Genomic DNA, 16,926 nt, shown 5'->3' with positions numbered 1-16,926 from the left:
CTGCCCTGCCACGCCTCCTCCCTCCCCACTCACCGTCCTCTACAACAGACTTACCAGCTGTACACAGCACACCAATCTCCTGGGCTGTGCTTCTTGGCACCTATGTGCTGCATGACAGCTGCACACATGCACAGGCATTTATAGGCCAAATTATTGGCCACATCAAGCCAATTTCCGCTATAAAGAAAATTAACTGTATCTGTGCCAATCTGATATCAGACCAATGTATTGGTGCATCTCTAAGTTTTAGTCTTCTAAATCTAGGTCAACTCCAGGTTGGTAGTGACCTACAGTTCCCTTGGAATGACTCTTTAAACCTTTTTCTTAAAACCCATTTTTTAAAGTACGTAGCTTGTGCTTCATATGGACTTTGTACCTTTCTTGGAAGTCACAGAAAAGAAGCCAGGTGTGCAGGGGTCAGGGAGCTCAGGGGGTCAGCTGCAGGGTTGTAGTACTTTAGTTTGGCAAGGTGCTTATTCATGTTCTTTGTATTATGTTAGTGAAGGGAAGCTTTAGGTTTCCAGTATTTTATGTGAAGCACATTTTCTTTGTACTGAAAGTGCAGATGCTTCTGTGGAACCGTTAGCAACTACAGAGTAACCAGAGATGCAGATTCTTTTGTACTTATGTTTTCTTCAGAATTTTGTATGCTGCTCTCAGACTTCAGGTATCATGTAGGGAAGGTTACTCATGTTCCGGTAAGTAACTATCCAAACCATGTTATCTAAGGGCAGGGCCATCGAACTTCTAAGTAGCTGGGGCTACACCAGTAGTATTGCACCAACAGGGGCCACAGGCTCACTAGGCTGCACACCATGCATATGCCTGAGTGGGTACTCTCCCACCCCTCTGCACTAAATGTGGGTATTTCCCCACCCCTCTGCAACTTGTGGGTAGGTGCTCTGCCTCCCCCACAGCTCCCTAAGAGCCTGGGTCAGGGAGTAGGGAGGCAGGGGGAACCCCAAGGCTCTGGCTGCTACTGCTGCTGGAGCAAGGGATAGCAGGAACCAAATGGGAGCGTGGAGGCTGTGTGCAGCCCATGGGCTGCCAATTGGATATACATATCCTAGGGTAGGGATAAATGTGTTTTACTTGCTATAAGTTAGGGGAGGGAATCACTGTCCAGAGCAGACAGCAGCTCTTGGATGCAATTCATATGTTCACATGTTCATGTATGGGGGGGGGAGGAGGATGCATGTTGGTTTCCCCAAATTTGATTCTGAATTGGAGTAGGGTTAAAATGGAAGTCATTTTTGCTACACGTGTATCGCTGTAGAATCATGCAGATGTAACAGCTGCATTATAACAGCTTGTATTGGTATCATTTGGCACGTGTTGCATCTGTCTATACCAGTGCTTCCCAAACTTTTTTCGTCAGCATGACCTTATGTCCTCAGCATGGCCCCTCACTCCCTACCCACACACCCCTGTCCCTGCCCAGCAGTGCCTGAGCCCTGGCTGCCACTTATAGATGACTGTGGCCAGAGCAGAGCAGTGTAAATCCTGGCTTCCTCCGTAGAGTGGAGCCTGTGGGGGGCAGGGCATGGGACTCCTTGCCTGCTGCCCTCCCCCGGTGAGCTCCACAGCTTAGACCTGTCTTGGGAGGGGGGGAACACCATGCCACACCACTATGGCTGCCAAGCTGAGGTGCCCCCTGCCACCCAGCAGCAGCATGGGCACAGCTCTGTACTGCACCATTGTTGTGCCTTGCCTTGGTGGCCATGGTGGTGCAGCACTCCTTCCCACAGTAGGTCCCCGCACTGGGCCGCAGAGGTGGTTTCTGCTCGGAGGTGATCTAGTCCAGCTGCAGCTTCGCATCCTTCTGTGTCCCCTGAGATTTCTGAGGCCACACCTATCACAATACCATTTGGGATCACAACCCACAGTTTGAGAATCACACATCTGTACCCCCAGAATATTGTGGAAGCAGCACCATAAACTACCAGTTTGCATCATGTAAGAATTCCAAACTGTACCTTGTTACCCAGGCACGTGCGTATTTGCAGAGCTGAATAATAGAGCTGTGCAAAGCAGCAATATTCAATTAGGCTTCGAGTTGGGAGGGACAGTGATTTCAATTAAAAAAAAAAAAAAAAAAAAAAATCCCTCCAAAAACCCAAAACCCTGCACTCACCGGATGCAGCAGTGGTGATTCGGGCCTCTGGGGACTCATCACAGAGCCCCCCGCCCATGCAGTGTAGGGCAACAGGGCAGGGGCATCCCTCCCCACATGGCACCTGTGTAACAGCTGTTGCATTGCATGGGTGCAGTGTGGCTTGGCGGGGTGCCACGCGCTGTCTCAGATGGGGTGGCTCCAGCAGTCAGCCCAAGTGGCTCCAGCTCCTGGACAGTGTGCGCGGCCTCACAGCACGCTGCCAAGCTGCGCTGCACCCTCACAATGCAACAGCTGCCATGGGGGGTGGGGGAAGCTGATCCATTCTGCGCCAGGGTAGGGGGGAGAAAAACTCTGCTATGAGCCTCCAGAGCCTGGATTGCTGCTGCTGCAGCCAGTGAGTGGGTGAGTGTGGGGCTTTTTTTTTTCTTTTAAGTGTCAGAATGCTGGGGCTGGGTGGGGCAGCCATGGGGGGCAATGAGGGAGCAGGCAGGGGAGGTGCCTGGGGGAGCCGGCAGGGGCTGAGGCTGGGTGGGGGTCCCCTCCTGCAACCCCTACTTACTGGCACGAAGCCCGGGTCCAGCTCCTTGTGGCGGCAAGCGGGAACCACACGAATCTATTCAGAGGCTTCTGATTCGATTTGGACCTTTTAATGGATCTCCTTATTCAATTCAGATTCAGAGCTTCAGCCCCTGTATTGGGCCAAAATCTCCGCCAAATCAAATTGGCTACCAAAGCTTCGCATAGCCCTACTGAATAAGAGAGCATAGTTTTCTAAGTTTCATGCACAATAGCTGTTTTTCAATGTGCTGTTCTTTAGAGAAGATGCTTTCATCCAGGTTTAAGACTGTACTATTTTGGCTATTGCTTTGTAGTGAAAGATGAAATGGTTCATTTCAGTGTTAACCACGTCTATTAACTTGCATTCCTGTACTGTTCAGTGACAGCCCAGCTGTCTGGCATTTATTTTATGGGCCAGGCCAACTCATACATCAGTGTAGGGGTGCACTGATAAAGATTTTTTGGCTAATACCGATGGCCGATTTATTAACCAGTCGTATTGGCTGATACTGATCTGATTGCCAGTATCAGCCCAGCAACTTGGAGAGCAGCATCCAGCCAGTAAGTCTGCAGGGGAGAAGGATTGTGGGCCTGGGGAAAAGGCAGATTGGGCCCTCCCTCGATCTGCCCCACCCCCACAGACTTACTGGCTGGAAGCTGGTCGCTGGGCTGCATTCCTGGCCACGTGCATGCTGCAGCTGTGTGCATGCATGTGGCATTTATCAGTGACAGTTTCGGCCACATTGCTCAAAAAAAGCTGATTGCCAACAATGTTAATTTTCTTCTTATCAGTGTCAATATGAAGTGGACTGTTATATCAGGGCACCTGTAGGTTACAGACATTCCTTTAGTAGTTTTAAAGTTAGCTGTCTTCCGTCTTCATCTTTTTGAATGCCAAGATTGAGGTGGCAGTGTCTCTTATGTTCATTTTTTTGCTTCCTGCAATTTTGTAATTTGATTAGCTCTCATGTTAATTTTCCAGGCCATCTAAGCCCTGAATTTCTGCTGTAAACATCTTTCTTGGAAAAATGTTGCTGACATTCTTCATATAACATAAAAAAAGAAGCAGAAGGTACCAGACATCAATTAATCATTTTTCCCTCTTTACGGCTACCTTTAAGATAAAAGGCATGTGAAAAATGCAGTTAAATAAAATGAAAGAATATAAAGTAAATAAATAAATAAATCCACTGGGCGAAATAAGGGTGTAGGTTTTCACTGACTACCTGTCTTGTATGCATACCAGCCCAACCTCTGGCTGCTTTACTTTTCATTCCATCCAGGAAGAGCACACACCAACTGCTGAAACTTCCTTAGCCTGATTGAAGGGTTTTTGAACCTGAAAGCTTGCTTAATAATTGTTTTCCAACTATTTAAGTTGGTCTAATAAAAGATATCAGATTCACGCAAAGAACCTTGTCTGCCTGGATGAAATAATGTATTAAGCCAAATTCTGTACATTTGCAACTTGTGAAAGGTGTTGGTCAAATGATACTTGTACTGAAGGGTGGCGCCAGCTTCCCCCTAGTATGGGGGCTGAGGTGGGCTAGACAGAAAATTGTGGCGGGGGAGGTGTGGCGGCTGTGCAGATAAAGGCAGGACATGCGCCCCACAGGCTGGGCCTGGAGCAGCATGCCTCTGCCAGTGGCAATGGGGTGGACTCGGCTGCATGGGTTGGGCAGCAGCAGCGGCTTACAGGGAAAGCGGGGGCTTTGAACAGAGATGGTACTGGGAGGGGTGGCTATGGCAGTGCTAAGGTGAATTTTTGGGTCCACATAGCGCCCCATCCACCCCCTAACACCGCCCCTGTTTGTACCTTGCTGAATTAGTGTGTTTTCTTGGGCGCTATGTCAAGAAAAATATTTTAAAATGGATTTTTATGCAGGGGGCTTACTGCAGCAAAGAAAAGCAGGTAGGCTTGTAGATAAATCCAAGAGAAAAACCTTGATGTTGATGTGAGCCAGTTTGCTTTTTCTTGTAGGGCAGTACTAAGCAACTGTGCCATATTACATGCTGGTATATGTGGCTTGAAAAAAAATGCATGGGAAGTATAATGCAATAACACTTTTCTTGTGATGCATCTTGTAGACCCCTCCCTCCCAAGGTGTACAAGATGGTAAATTTACTTTTCCTTCGAAGATATTGCTGTGCTGAAACATGTTTGTCTATTTCTTTAGATCAATTGCTTTCTGAAACTTAAGAAAATTAATGAGGTATTTTTGTAGTAAGCATTTGGATATTTTTAATAAGCAATGAAGCCTGTTTAAAATGCTTTTATTTCTTATCTCTGTCTGGAGTAAAATTTGACAGCTTACTTACCTAAGTTTTAATGTTCTAGAATTATTAGCATGTTGTGTTCATTTGGCATTTGCAGTAGATCTGTTTGAGTATATAATATAGAAAGAGATTATTTGTTTGAGACAAATTCTGAACCTCTACCTTGGCCCCTGTGGACATGGGGTTAATTTCAACTTGACATCCATCCCAACCATCTGTATCTGGTCTTCTCCCTAGAAGACGGGGGGACAATATGTGGGATTTCAGGTCTCTACACACAAGACTGAGGCTCTGTTGAACCCTAGGCTGTGCAGAATAAGTTCTATTACTATGACTCCAGACTGATTTCTTGAAAATCTGAACATATCACCAAGAGAACTGTGTAATTCAATCCTCAATTACAGTGTTACTCTCTCAAAAGATGAAGAACCATTTTAAATCCTTTTCTTGGCTTAAGGCCTTTGCCAGTATTGAGATGCACTAGATGAGGAGTGACTAAGCCTTTTAGTTTTTCTCACTGCAAACCAAAATTGGACACAGCTGAGAGCTGCAGACCACAAAACTTCTTTTGAGATGTGCATGCCTAAGAGTCAGTGATCTGCACATGATATCTCAGTGCAGTTATGAATTTGGTGTTAGGTGTTGTTTTTCAGGAGGCTCTTTAAAATGCCCGGAAGCTCCATGCAACTTGGGAGCTGTGTTTGACTACTCCTGCACTGGACATGGTCCTGAATTTCATGTGTTTGGGAAGGGGATAATATTTATCTTTGAACAAATTGACTAAGCTCTCTGTAATTAGAATGCTTAAGAGGTATATAATGGCATTGTCTCTGTAGAAGTGGTACTAGGCAGGATTTCAGCTGACTTGAATTAAGCCCCAGTGTAACAGATATGAGTTTGCTGTAATCTTCCTAAAGATGCCTTGGTACTCTCCAGGAGATGCTAGTACTGAGGAATTATTACAAGCAGAAATAAAATAGCAGTACGAAAATCAGGTTTAGTTTAATAAAGTGTTCTATTATAGCTTTATAAATTTAGTGTATTGGCTAGTCCTTGCTTGCATCAAAATCTGGTTTGCTTTAAAGAGCTCTACTCTGCCTCAGCCTTTCAAGTTTTTATGGATTGGGCAACATCCAGACTAATGAAGTTACTTTCATGATTCCTACTGTTTGTTGCAACAAATATTATGTGGCATGCTTGCAGATATCCACGGTAATTGATATTCTTTGGCCAAACTTAAAACAATGTCTAGCTAAAGCATTTATACTCTAAAAGAATCAGTTCTAAGTGTGGTAAACATATGAAAGTAATCTTCCTTGCACTTGTTCTGTTTTAGAGACTGTGCAGTTCTCAGCTATTGACTATATCTAGTAGTGTGCACTTAGTGATTTGGATGGGAGAGTTGGAAATGGACACACGCTCCCTCTTCTCCTCCCACCTACATCTCCAGTAATACAGATTTCAGCATAGTTAGCGGACATGTGGATTATTGTGAGTTGGCTCTATCCAGGTGACCTGGCTCTGGAATTGTAACGAAAAAGCAGAATTTGACCACTGGATACCATTGTAGCAATTTGCAGGCCAGGGTTATTTCTTTAAACCATTTTCATTATGCATTTCTGAATAAATTCACAACATAGAACTCTTACTTTGTATGAAAATTTAGTTGCTTGTTATCAAATTCAGAACTTTCGCAAGTGCTAATCTTACTGTAGTGGTGCTCAACCTTCTTGCCCTCCAAGTCAGAGGAGTGGCATGGCGTTGGTCCCCAAGCCAGATCCTGTGTGGGGTCAGCATGTGAAATTAGTCTGCAAGTGCAGTGCAATCCAGTATACCAGCCTGATCCTGTATGCCAGCTCCAGCCAGGCCCAGCCCAGTCCCATACACCAGCCTGACCGCATACTGGCCTGATCCTGCATGCCCAAAACCAACTGTGTGTCCTTGGCTTACAGGCTTGGAAATAGCCACAGAGTCGAAGCCATATGCTGGTCTGTCCTTATGCCATCAGAATCTAGTATGCAAGGCCATGTTATCAGGCCCATGAGTCTCCCAACAGGTCCAGAAAGTTGGTACTAGAGAATCAGAAATTAATGCTGCCACCGCTCCCCCCACCACCAAATTTCTGAACCCATAGGGAGCCCCACAAACCAGATGACATGGTTCTGCAGGCCAAAACTAAGTAATGCTGATTTAGACCGCTGGTTTTGAGTAGGAATAATGTTCTTTAGAAGGAAATATAAGCTCTGAAAGTGTACATCTGTGTGGAAATGTACAAGTTTGTCTATCTTGGCATGCACACACGCTGGCCCCTGAGTCTAATCACAGATAGCAAGCAGTCTGACAATTCTCTAATTTTCCACTCGGCTTATGAAATTGACAGAGGAATTTTTACTGCATCACCTCAAAAGGTCTAAGAGATCATCCTGAAGTGATGAATAACTCCTGTTTCTGCACTCTGACCATTATGAACCTCTGAGGTAGATGGGAAGCATTTTTATTACTTTTGCTCATAAACAGTTGACAGTGTTCTGTTCTCTACCATTTTGGACAAGATCTGGATGAACTGTTTCCCCTTTCCCCTCCCCCCTTCCTCCTTTCTGCCAATTAGGTTAACTGGAAGGTTTGATGTTTGTTATATACACTGGCTAAAAAGTGGTTTGTGGTTTTTTTTTTTTTTTTTGTAAAAGCTATTTTTTACTCAAACTCGGTTAAAAAAAATCTGTGTTTGTGAATTATTAGGAAATCTCTGTACCCCAATCATTCAAGAGTTCCATTTTCCTCTTTACAGAATGGATTATGATGTATTATTATTATTAGAAAAATCATTTATAGGTCTGCCTTGTTGATACACCCAGTGTGATAAATTATAATGCAGTAGTATATGCAGAATTTGGACTGTAGATGTAGAATGAACTGTCTTTTTCTCAGCACCATCTGACCATCTGTCTTTAAAAAAAAAAAAAAAAAAAAATCATCTTAATGTTTTGAATGCAACCACCCGCGTTTCTCCTTTCCCAGTCTAAAACTGTTCATATGCTATTTTATAACCCTTAAGAGCAAAATTCATTTCTGATTGAGGTCTGCCACAGTAATTTGTTGGAGGGACACTTCAGGTTTCATTTTAAAGACTCTAGAGCCCTTTAATCCATTCAGAAAGGATACTTTATAAACTAAAAACAGTGTCATTATAACCGGCTGAAGTATTATCATTTTGTATAGGACTATTTGGATTAGGATTGATAATAGGTTAGAAATCGTTTTACTTCAAGTTCAGTAGTTGAAATGTTGGTGGAGCACAATGAGGGTGGTTATGCTGCAGCTGTTCCTGCCAGATATTTTTATTGGCAAGAGAGTACTTACTTCTACAGTGCTATGAACCAAGCGCTAATTAGTTAAAGAAAAAATGTGGAGAACACATTCTTTGTGCTTTTTTGTTATCCTTCAAATAATCTGAAGTACATCTGACAAAAAATAAAAGCCATGAAACTGACTTCTGTATTCAAGGACTGCTTCAGAACTTTATTTTTTGTTGTTTTTCCCTGTCTTGCAGATCTTGGCCTTGATCAGTTTATTGTGAAGCGTTATGATGGAAAGGTGAGCTAACTTTGACTTTGTTAGTGTTTGTTTGTTTGTTTTTCTTACCTAGAATATCTCTTAATTCTTAACTTTTCAGTGAATCTCTGTCAAGGTATAAGGAAAATAAAGTGTTACTTTAGTTTGTGTTGAAGCATTGCAGTGGTTTGTTACATAGCTGAACAAAAAAAAGTATACAAAGGGTTGATTTTATGCTTCCAAAACCAAAACATGGTGTAACTTCCTTTTAACGGCAGCTTTTAACAGCTTTTTAGCAGGAACCAGGTTTTTCACTATTACTTGCTAGCAAACTCACTAACCCTATTACAGTGAACACCCTCTTTTAATGAACTTTTCTCCCAGTTCCATAGTGGTTTGTTATAATGATGGTGTGTTTATACTAATTTCTTTGCCTGCTGGTGGGAGAGGGAATTGTGTACTTGCAGTAATCCTAAAATCAAACTTAATAGCAGCCTCTGCTTGGTTGTATAAGATTATTGAGCATTACAAAGTATCAGCTACTGGTATGCATATAGATATAGTTTTAGCAATCAAGCAAGCAATCCAATCATATATGTAGATTACCAGTCCTATGAATACACTTCTCTGTCAGCTGGCCAGGTGTCACAGAGCAGGCTGGTTCCTTGAAAGGAGTTCAGATCTTTTCAATCTTCAGCCGCAGTCAGGATTAGGGAAGAATTTTTTTTCAGGGTGGTGATATTTATAGTCTTTTAGTCACATAGCCACCAATTAGACAAGTTTCTGATTTTTATACGTATTGCGTTATGTCTTCTCTCGATCCTCTACTTATTGGTACCAGGAGCCTTCTGCTTTCAATATGGATGGAATGTGTTCTAATAAGCGGTTTTCTCAGACTTTTCACAGAAAAACAAGTTGCATAATTGTATAGCCTGTGTGCAGGTGTTAACTCCGTAAATACACTCTTGTCAAGGCTAGGCCTTGCGGGCCTAACAGACCATTTCAGTCTTGTCCAGTGTCAAGAGGCTGAACTGTCTCCACAACAGTGTGCTGACTATGCTGTAATAATTTGGTTTTCCTTTATAGACAGCACCACATACTATATTACAGTTCTGAAACCAGGTAAATTCTACAGATATTAATAGAGTTATAGCAGGGATGCATTTGGTCTCAGAAGTAAAACACAAGTTGGTACCGTGGTTAAGATGCTGCTTGATTCCTCTGTATAGGCTGAGCCAAGCTGCATTATCTAAGACACTTAGTTTTGTTGACTTGTGTATATGGACAGCTGTTATGTAAAGTAATGTAATATTCCTTTATACTAGTCATTCTTAACCAGGGTGTCATGAGAGCCCTCTAAGGGTGCCATGGTGTCTGGCCCCAGTGTGAGGAGGCAGGTATTTCAGGGTGCCCCCTGTCTGGCACCTCGTGCTGCCCCAGCTACCCCAGTGGTTCCCCTCCATAACTCTTTGGAATTTAAATGTAACTCAGTAATTCTCAACTGGGGTGCCACTAAGTTCAGGAAAGTTTTGTGGAGAGGTGCTTTGTGGCCAGAAAGTTTGAGAATTGCTGCTGTGTACCATTCTGAATACTCTACAATACCTTCATTGATAGCAACATTGTCATCTCGCCTACAGCAAAATTCCTTGAAATCCAAGCTTTCCTGTCCCCAGCCAAATAAAGTAATTATTTTGACCTCTGATTGCTGAATGATACCTGGTATTTAATATGCAAATGTGGCCAGTTGTAGCTAGAAAGTCCTGACATTTGACTCGATGTTAATAAAACTCCACAATCTGAGACTAAATTCATCCTAATTTACTTTTTGGTTTTGTATTTAATGGAATGCACTTTTGTTCACTTCCTGTGAGGAGGTGGCTGGACATAAAACTAAAAGATTACTCCAATATAAGGGTGTTTGTTGTGGATGAGTGCCTGTGTTCACCCAAGAAGTACAGCGTTGTTTAACTGACAACAGAATACTTAAAGTAGTTTTTGTTGCCAAGCCACTTGGTGCATCTCATTTGTAACTATGAAGCAGGTAAAATGCTTGTTTTCTCCTCCTTTTTCTTTAAATCATAAAAAGCAGACTCTCTCTTCTGTGCAGTTCCTCCATTCTTTCTCCCTCTGCTAACTGTCAGTCCATGTGATCTTAACACACTTTCATGGTACGTTTGCGAGACTATCAAATGGAACTTCAGTCTTCAGGGTCTGTATAAACAAAATTTCTTAGGAAAGAAGGGCTGAGTCCCACACAGTTTTGCTGATAGTTCCTCTGTTCCTGAGTACTGTACATGTCAAGTCCCATCATGTGGTATAAAAATCTCAAAGCTAAATGGTTTGTTTACTGAACTCAGATTTTTGTTCTACTGTTGCCTCCTTTCTGGGTAGAATTGCAATGCATTATAATATTTACATACATGATTGCAGCAGTATCAGAGACACTTGCCCTTGTATACTCCCATCTTCCCAAAGTAGTATGAAGGTGAATCAATCAGTAGATGCAGACTGAAAGGCTTAATTTTTATGGCCCGTGTTTGTTTCCTGCACTGTCCATCCTCCAATCTGACCTTCTATTCAAACTGCAGTCATTTTTATTTGGTATACTGTATTATAGGGGTGTTAAACTCATTAGGCCTCACAGATTGGATGAGGGGTGCAAGGCCAGTTTGCAGGCTGAATTGGACCTGCAGACTGGCTCTGTGTACCATATCTGGCATGGGAGGATTGTTTGGCATGGATGTTGTATGCAGCATTCATTCTGGATTGGTGCTGACTTCAGCCCCATACACTGCATAAAGCACACAGGTCCTGTCCAGTCCAAGACTCGCAGGAAACACTGTTGGCTAGATGCTAAGGTTCTGTGGGTTGGATCATTGATACCCCTGCTGTGTTATGTCTGTAGAGATGCTGTGCCCAATTAACACACAAAATGTACTGCATGGTCGAGTTCTTAACATGAGACATCAGTTTTAAAATCAAGAGTGTAATCAGTCACTCTCAATAATAGTGTTATGCAAGGTAGGCTACAAGCAGGGTCTATAGTATTCCATATACACTAAGATCTGTTATGAAAGGAAGTAATGGCTTATGTACATTTGACTCTTCTGTTTAAGGAATGCTGATGACAGAATTAAGTTAGCTTTTATTATGAAGACAGCAGTGATGACATGGCAAGGGGTTGAAATTAAAGCAAGATTTGGGGTCTTATTCAGTAATGCAGAAGTGTAAATAATTTAATCACTAATAGATCAAGTTATCTAGTACCTTTTTCCCCCCCTCACTTTATATTCTGCTCCTGGTTTCAATTAAAGAATGAGCTTGTCTTAAGCTCATTCAGATGCCCATTAAAGTACCATAAAACTGAATCTTTTCATCCAAGTTTGAGTTATGTAGGTATCAGTTAAGGGATAAAATTAATCTAATATCTTTTCTTGTCTGCTTTTGATCTTTTATGTTCTCATTTTTCATCTTGGTTTCCAAATGCATGCAAACAGTCTAACTGAAGACAACCTCTTCCTTAGTTGCAGTTCTAACTTTGTGAAGCCATAATTGTGTGTGCTTTTTTGTACGTTGGCAGAGATAGTGAATTTTAGTAAAAGGCTTGAGAGGTCTATTGTTCCCATGAGTATACTGCATGATGACCATTAGTGTTGATGGAAATTATGGTATAAACATGTACTGAGGACAGAACAGACTTTCCCATTGGAAATTTCTTTTCCTTTTGTAAGATGAAAAGTTAAAAAAAAGTGTATTTAGGTGGAAGTCAACAATGGTACTGAAAAGCATTGGTAATCTGAACTAGACATTGGCTAAAGAATAGAAGACAGAAATATTTTTAGTTGTAAACCAGGATTTATTTCTATGGATCTATGTAACTAATAATTTAGAGCAAACTTCAGTAAAGAGAATAGAACCAGCTGTGTAGTCAGATGTGTTTTTAATTACATACTGTAGAACAAAGTTTACAGATTCTGTGAATTCTGTGCATGTATGTCGAAGACAATGTCACTAAATAGTAAATCAAATACATTAATTGTTTTTTCCAGACAGTCTTGAAAAATTAGAAGGCAGCCAACAAATAGATTAGTCATGACCAGCACAAGTAATTGCCAAAGGTCTTTAAGCAGTTTACTGCAAAACTAGGAGACTTCCTAAATATTTGTCCATGTGAAAAAAGTTATGGTGAAAGAACAGTATTCTTCTTTCCAGCTAGTAATAAGCACACTTCGTCCTATTAAGGGGAGCACTGTACATGTAACTTCAACCCCTATACAAGTCTCTATGAAGTAGCTGGAGATCAGCAGCCAAAGATGTTCATCCTAGATGCCAGATGTCCTCCATGGAGGAAGATGTTTTTACCTGCTACAGGCCTAAGTAGCAGGGTATAAGTAAGCATGGAGCTAGGTGACTTAATTTAAGAGCACTTACTTTCCATAAGGGAGGCATCTATCTCTACTGTCTGTATACTGAATCAAACGGGTGATCTTTTTTCATCAGCAGTACAGGCCTCTCCAGTGCCCAAATGAGACAATTTATTGTGAGAACATTAATGAAGTGTTAGTAAAAAGGACAAAATCAATGGAAAAATTTGCAAGTGTTCATGAAAAACATTGCACACATTGATAAAACCTTTATAGACACCTTCAATTTCCTTTCTCTAGCACCCGCTGGAAAATGTTAGCAGGAATTAAATACTATTTAATTTTAATTTACCATATTCTGTTACCTCTCTCTGTGTTCATTAGTATGCCTGTGTTAGAAGTCCATTATGAACGGTGCAGTGTTTCCTTTTGAAGACTGGTTGTGTTGGCCTTGGGTCTGTGGTGTTCTTTGCCCTAGGAATATCAGACCTGTGCTGGAAAATACATGAAATGCTTTAAAATCCAGTTGAACCAAATGAAGTGAAGCTATTCCACCTTGATCTCAGATGAAGTTTTAAAACTGATATGCTATACTGGTATTGATTTCAGTGGATGTAGTGCTGTGTGGTAGGCCTGTGTGAAGTGGCAAGTATTCACTTCGGATTCAGCCAACTTGGTGATTCATATCACTGTCCCAATTTTGATTTGACCAAACTGGATCCTAAGATTCAACACTGCCTCTAAAGACTAAACAGGCAGCAGTCCTCACCATGCTGGACACAGCTGGCTGTCTCCAGTTTGTAAGTGTTGTGGTGGGCAGAGGGGGGAAGAAAGGGGTGTGTGCAGGGGCAGATCAACGCCCGAACAACAAGGGAGGGATTGGGGCTGGGCCTGGGACAAGATGCCTGGCTGGGGCTGGGGCTGGGGGGCGTAGGCAGAGCCATCCCTAAGAGTGTGCGGGGCCAGGGAGTGGCTGGAGCGAGTGGCTGGAGCCAGCGGAGCGGGGAGGGGTGGCGAGTGGCTGGAGGAGTAGCCAGAGCCGACAGGGAGCAGGGGGGGCATGAGTAGCCAGAGCTGGCGGGCGGGAGGGGTGGCAAGCAGTCGCCCCAACTCAGACTCCTGCCCCACCCTCCCAGGATGGCCCTGGGCATAGGACTTGGGGAGGCGGGCTCCCGCTGCCACGCATCGCTGGTCCAGGAGACCATGAGAGCGGGTATGTGCCCCGGGATCTTCATGGGGCGGGCTGGGCTGAGCTGTGCTCTGGACAGGCAGCAGAAGGCCTATGCCTTCCCGCTGCTTGCCAGCCCCCCCCCCACCACACGCACACACGCGCACACACACACTTTGCCGGCTCTGGCTGCTCCTCTGACCACTCACCACCCTGCTCCACCAGCTCTGGCCACTTGCCGCAACCACCACTCCCAGGCCCCCGCACACCCCTGTGGATGGCTCTGACCATGCCCTCTGCCCTCGTTGGGCAGTTTGTCCTAGCCCCAGCCCCAGCCCCAATCCCTTCCTTGCTGTGGGGGCATTGATCTGCCCCACCCCCATGCCCCTTCCCTCCCCCCTCTGAAAACCAAAACAGACTTACTAGCTGTGTCCAGCATCCTCGAGGACTGCTACCTGCTTAGTCTATGCCCGAATCTCCAAATCGGGCTGAATCTTTTCCAAATCAATTCAGAGGCTTCCACTTTAGCACAGTTCTACCATGATGAGGCAGTTCTGAGAAGTGATTTTGAGATTTATATTAACCTGGGAGTCAGCTTTAGAGAAGCGTACCTGATCCAATATGGTTAGGAGCAGGAAGGGACGGTGTCAGTTGATGTCCTTTCCAAAGGTATTGAGACAATTATATTTGAATATGCATCTTCACTTAGGTTTTGGACATTTTTAAAGAAATGGCTGGACTTCATGGGCTGTAGATTTTTTCTTAGATCAGATGTTTATACAGATAGGAATACAGTGTAATATTTTTTTAGAAATATTTAGCTTATTTGGAGGAAAAATTAGATCGTATTGGTTTAATATAGAATATACATGAATAGTTCTTTTTCTGTCTCCAATGGGGAAAATTATTCTGTATGGCTGAGTGCAAGTAAAGCTTTTGAACGATCAGTTATAGCTTGCCCTTTATATTATCACTGGCCTAAGGAAGCACCAAGTAATTAAAAAAAAGTTTCACAACCCTCTAATTTAACTAGTGAATTAAATACTCCCACCCCAGGTCATATTTATGTTCCTCCTGCTTTGGATATAATAGTATGTTGCTCTCTCCTACCCAGTAATATCCATATAATGTGAAAAGTTGCTGTTCGTATAAAACGTTATAATTACTGGAGTTATTAATAAAACATCCTTGTCAAGTATTCAGATATTTTATTGGCCGTCACAGAACAATAACAAAGTTAACTGGATGTGACAAAAATACGAAAAGGTTTCTGCCTTCTCGAACAGGAATTGGGCAAAATACGGCTCGCTGACTGATTGAATCTGGCCCTTAGGTGGGCGCTTGCCAGTTGATTGAGTCTGGCCTGGCTGCCCCTACACTGCCCAGGGGAGGTCTGCTGCATGAGCTCTCTGCTCCCTCAGACTTCCACTCATCCCCCACACAATACAATACAAGAATAATATCTGGAGTTGGGCAGTCTCCATCCTTGGAAACTTTCAAAAGCTGGTAAGACAAACACTTGGCTGGGATGGTTTAGTCGGGGCTGATCCTGCCTTGAACAGGGGGCTGGAGTAGATGACCTTATGAGGTCCCTTCCAGCCCTACTTGCATATGATTTCTATGGTCACTGCACCAATCTCTTCAGTAACCTAAATCATAAAAAGGAAGCTTATAAGAAGTGGAAACTTGGTCAAACAGTTAGGGAGCAGTGCTGGGGCATGCAGGGATGACGTCAGGAAGGCCAAAATGTGATTGGAGGTGGAGCCAGCAAGGAATGTGAAGGGTAACAAGAAGGGTTTCTACAAGTATATCAGTAGCAAGAGGAGGATCAGGGAAAGTGTGGGTCCTTTACTAAGTGGGGACGCAACCTGGTGACAGGATGAAGAAAAGGCTGAAGTACTCATTGCCTTTTTCACGTCAGTCTTCACAGTCAAGGTCAGCTTCCAGACTACTGCAATGGGCAGCACAGTTTGGGGAGGAGGTTAGCAGCCCTTAGTGGTGAAAGAACAGGTTAGGGACTATTTAGAAAAGCTGGACATGTACTAGTCTCTGGGGTGGATGGGATGCATCTGAGGGTGCTGAGGAAGTTAAAGTCTTAGTAAAGGGTGTTGGAGGGAGTTGGCCAATGTGATTGCAGAGCCATTGGCCATTATCTTTGAAAACTCATGGTGATTAGGAGAGGTCCTGGATGATTGGGAAAGGGAAAACATATTGCCCATATTTAAGAAAGGGAAAAAGGGGGTTCTAGGGAACTATAGAGAAGTTAGTATCACCTCTGTCCCTGGAAAAATCATGGAGCAGATCCTCAGGGAGTTCATTCTTAAGCACTTGGAGGAGAAGGTGATTAGGAAGAGTTAGCATGGATTCACCATGGGCAAGTCATGTCTGCCCCACCTAATTGCCCTCTATGATGAAATGACTGATTCTCTGGATGTGGGGAGAGCATATGCCTTGACTTCAGCAAGGCTTTTGGTGTGGTCTCCCACAATATTCTTGCAAGCAAGCTAAGGAAGGACAGGTTGGATGAGTGGACTCTTAGGTGGATAGAAAACTGGCTGGAGCATCAGGCTCAGAGGACAGTAATTAATGGCTCTATCTAGTTGGCAGCCAGTATCAAGTGGAGTGCACCAGTGGTCAGTCCTGGGGCTAGTTTTTTTTTCAGTGTCTGCATCAGTGACCTGGTAGATGGCATAGATTACACTTAGCAAGTTTACAGATTTCATAGATTTCATAGACATCAGGGCTGGAAGGGACCTCGGGAGATCGAGTCCAGCCCCCTGCCCAAAGAGCAGGAAATCAGCTGGAGTCATAGGATCGCAGCAAGATAAGCATCCAATTTACTCTTGAAGGTGTTCAATGTAGGTGCTTGAACCACCTCCGCTGGCAGACTG

The 16,926-nt window shown here is 43.4% G+C and overlaps 1 protein-coding gene across 3 annotated transcripts in view; it reads left to right on the top strand.

Annotated features, from left to right (window-relative positions):
* Window positions 1-16,926, top strand: part of MICU1 (mitochondrial calcium uptake 1) — a 227,210-nt gene that overhangs the window by 68,126 nt on the left and 142,158 nt on the right. For all 3 annotated transcript variants that reach the window (XM_019538568.1, XM_019538566.1, XM_019538565.1), the window contains exon 5: window positions 8,502-8,545. In XM_019538568.1, coding sequence (XP_019394113.1) covers window positions 8,502-8,545 — 44 coding nt within the window. The remainder of the gene's footprint in view (window positions 1-8,501; window positions 8,546-16,926) is intronic.

Source organism: Crocodylus porosus, unplaced genomic scaffold, assembly GCF_001723895.1.
Source record: "Crocodylus porosus isolate Cpor-Errol unplaced genomic scaffold, CroPor_comp1, whole genome shotgun sequence".
Taxonomy (NCBI): domain Eukaryota; kingdom Metazoa; phylum Chordata; order Crocodylia; family Crocodylidae; genus Crocodylus; species Crocodylus porosus.
Note: the sequence above shows the minus strand (reverse complement) of the source record. Positions and strands in the feature narration are given on the sequence as shown.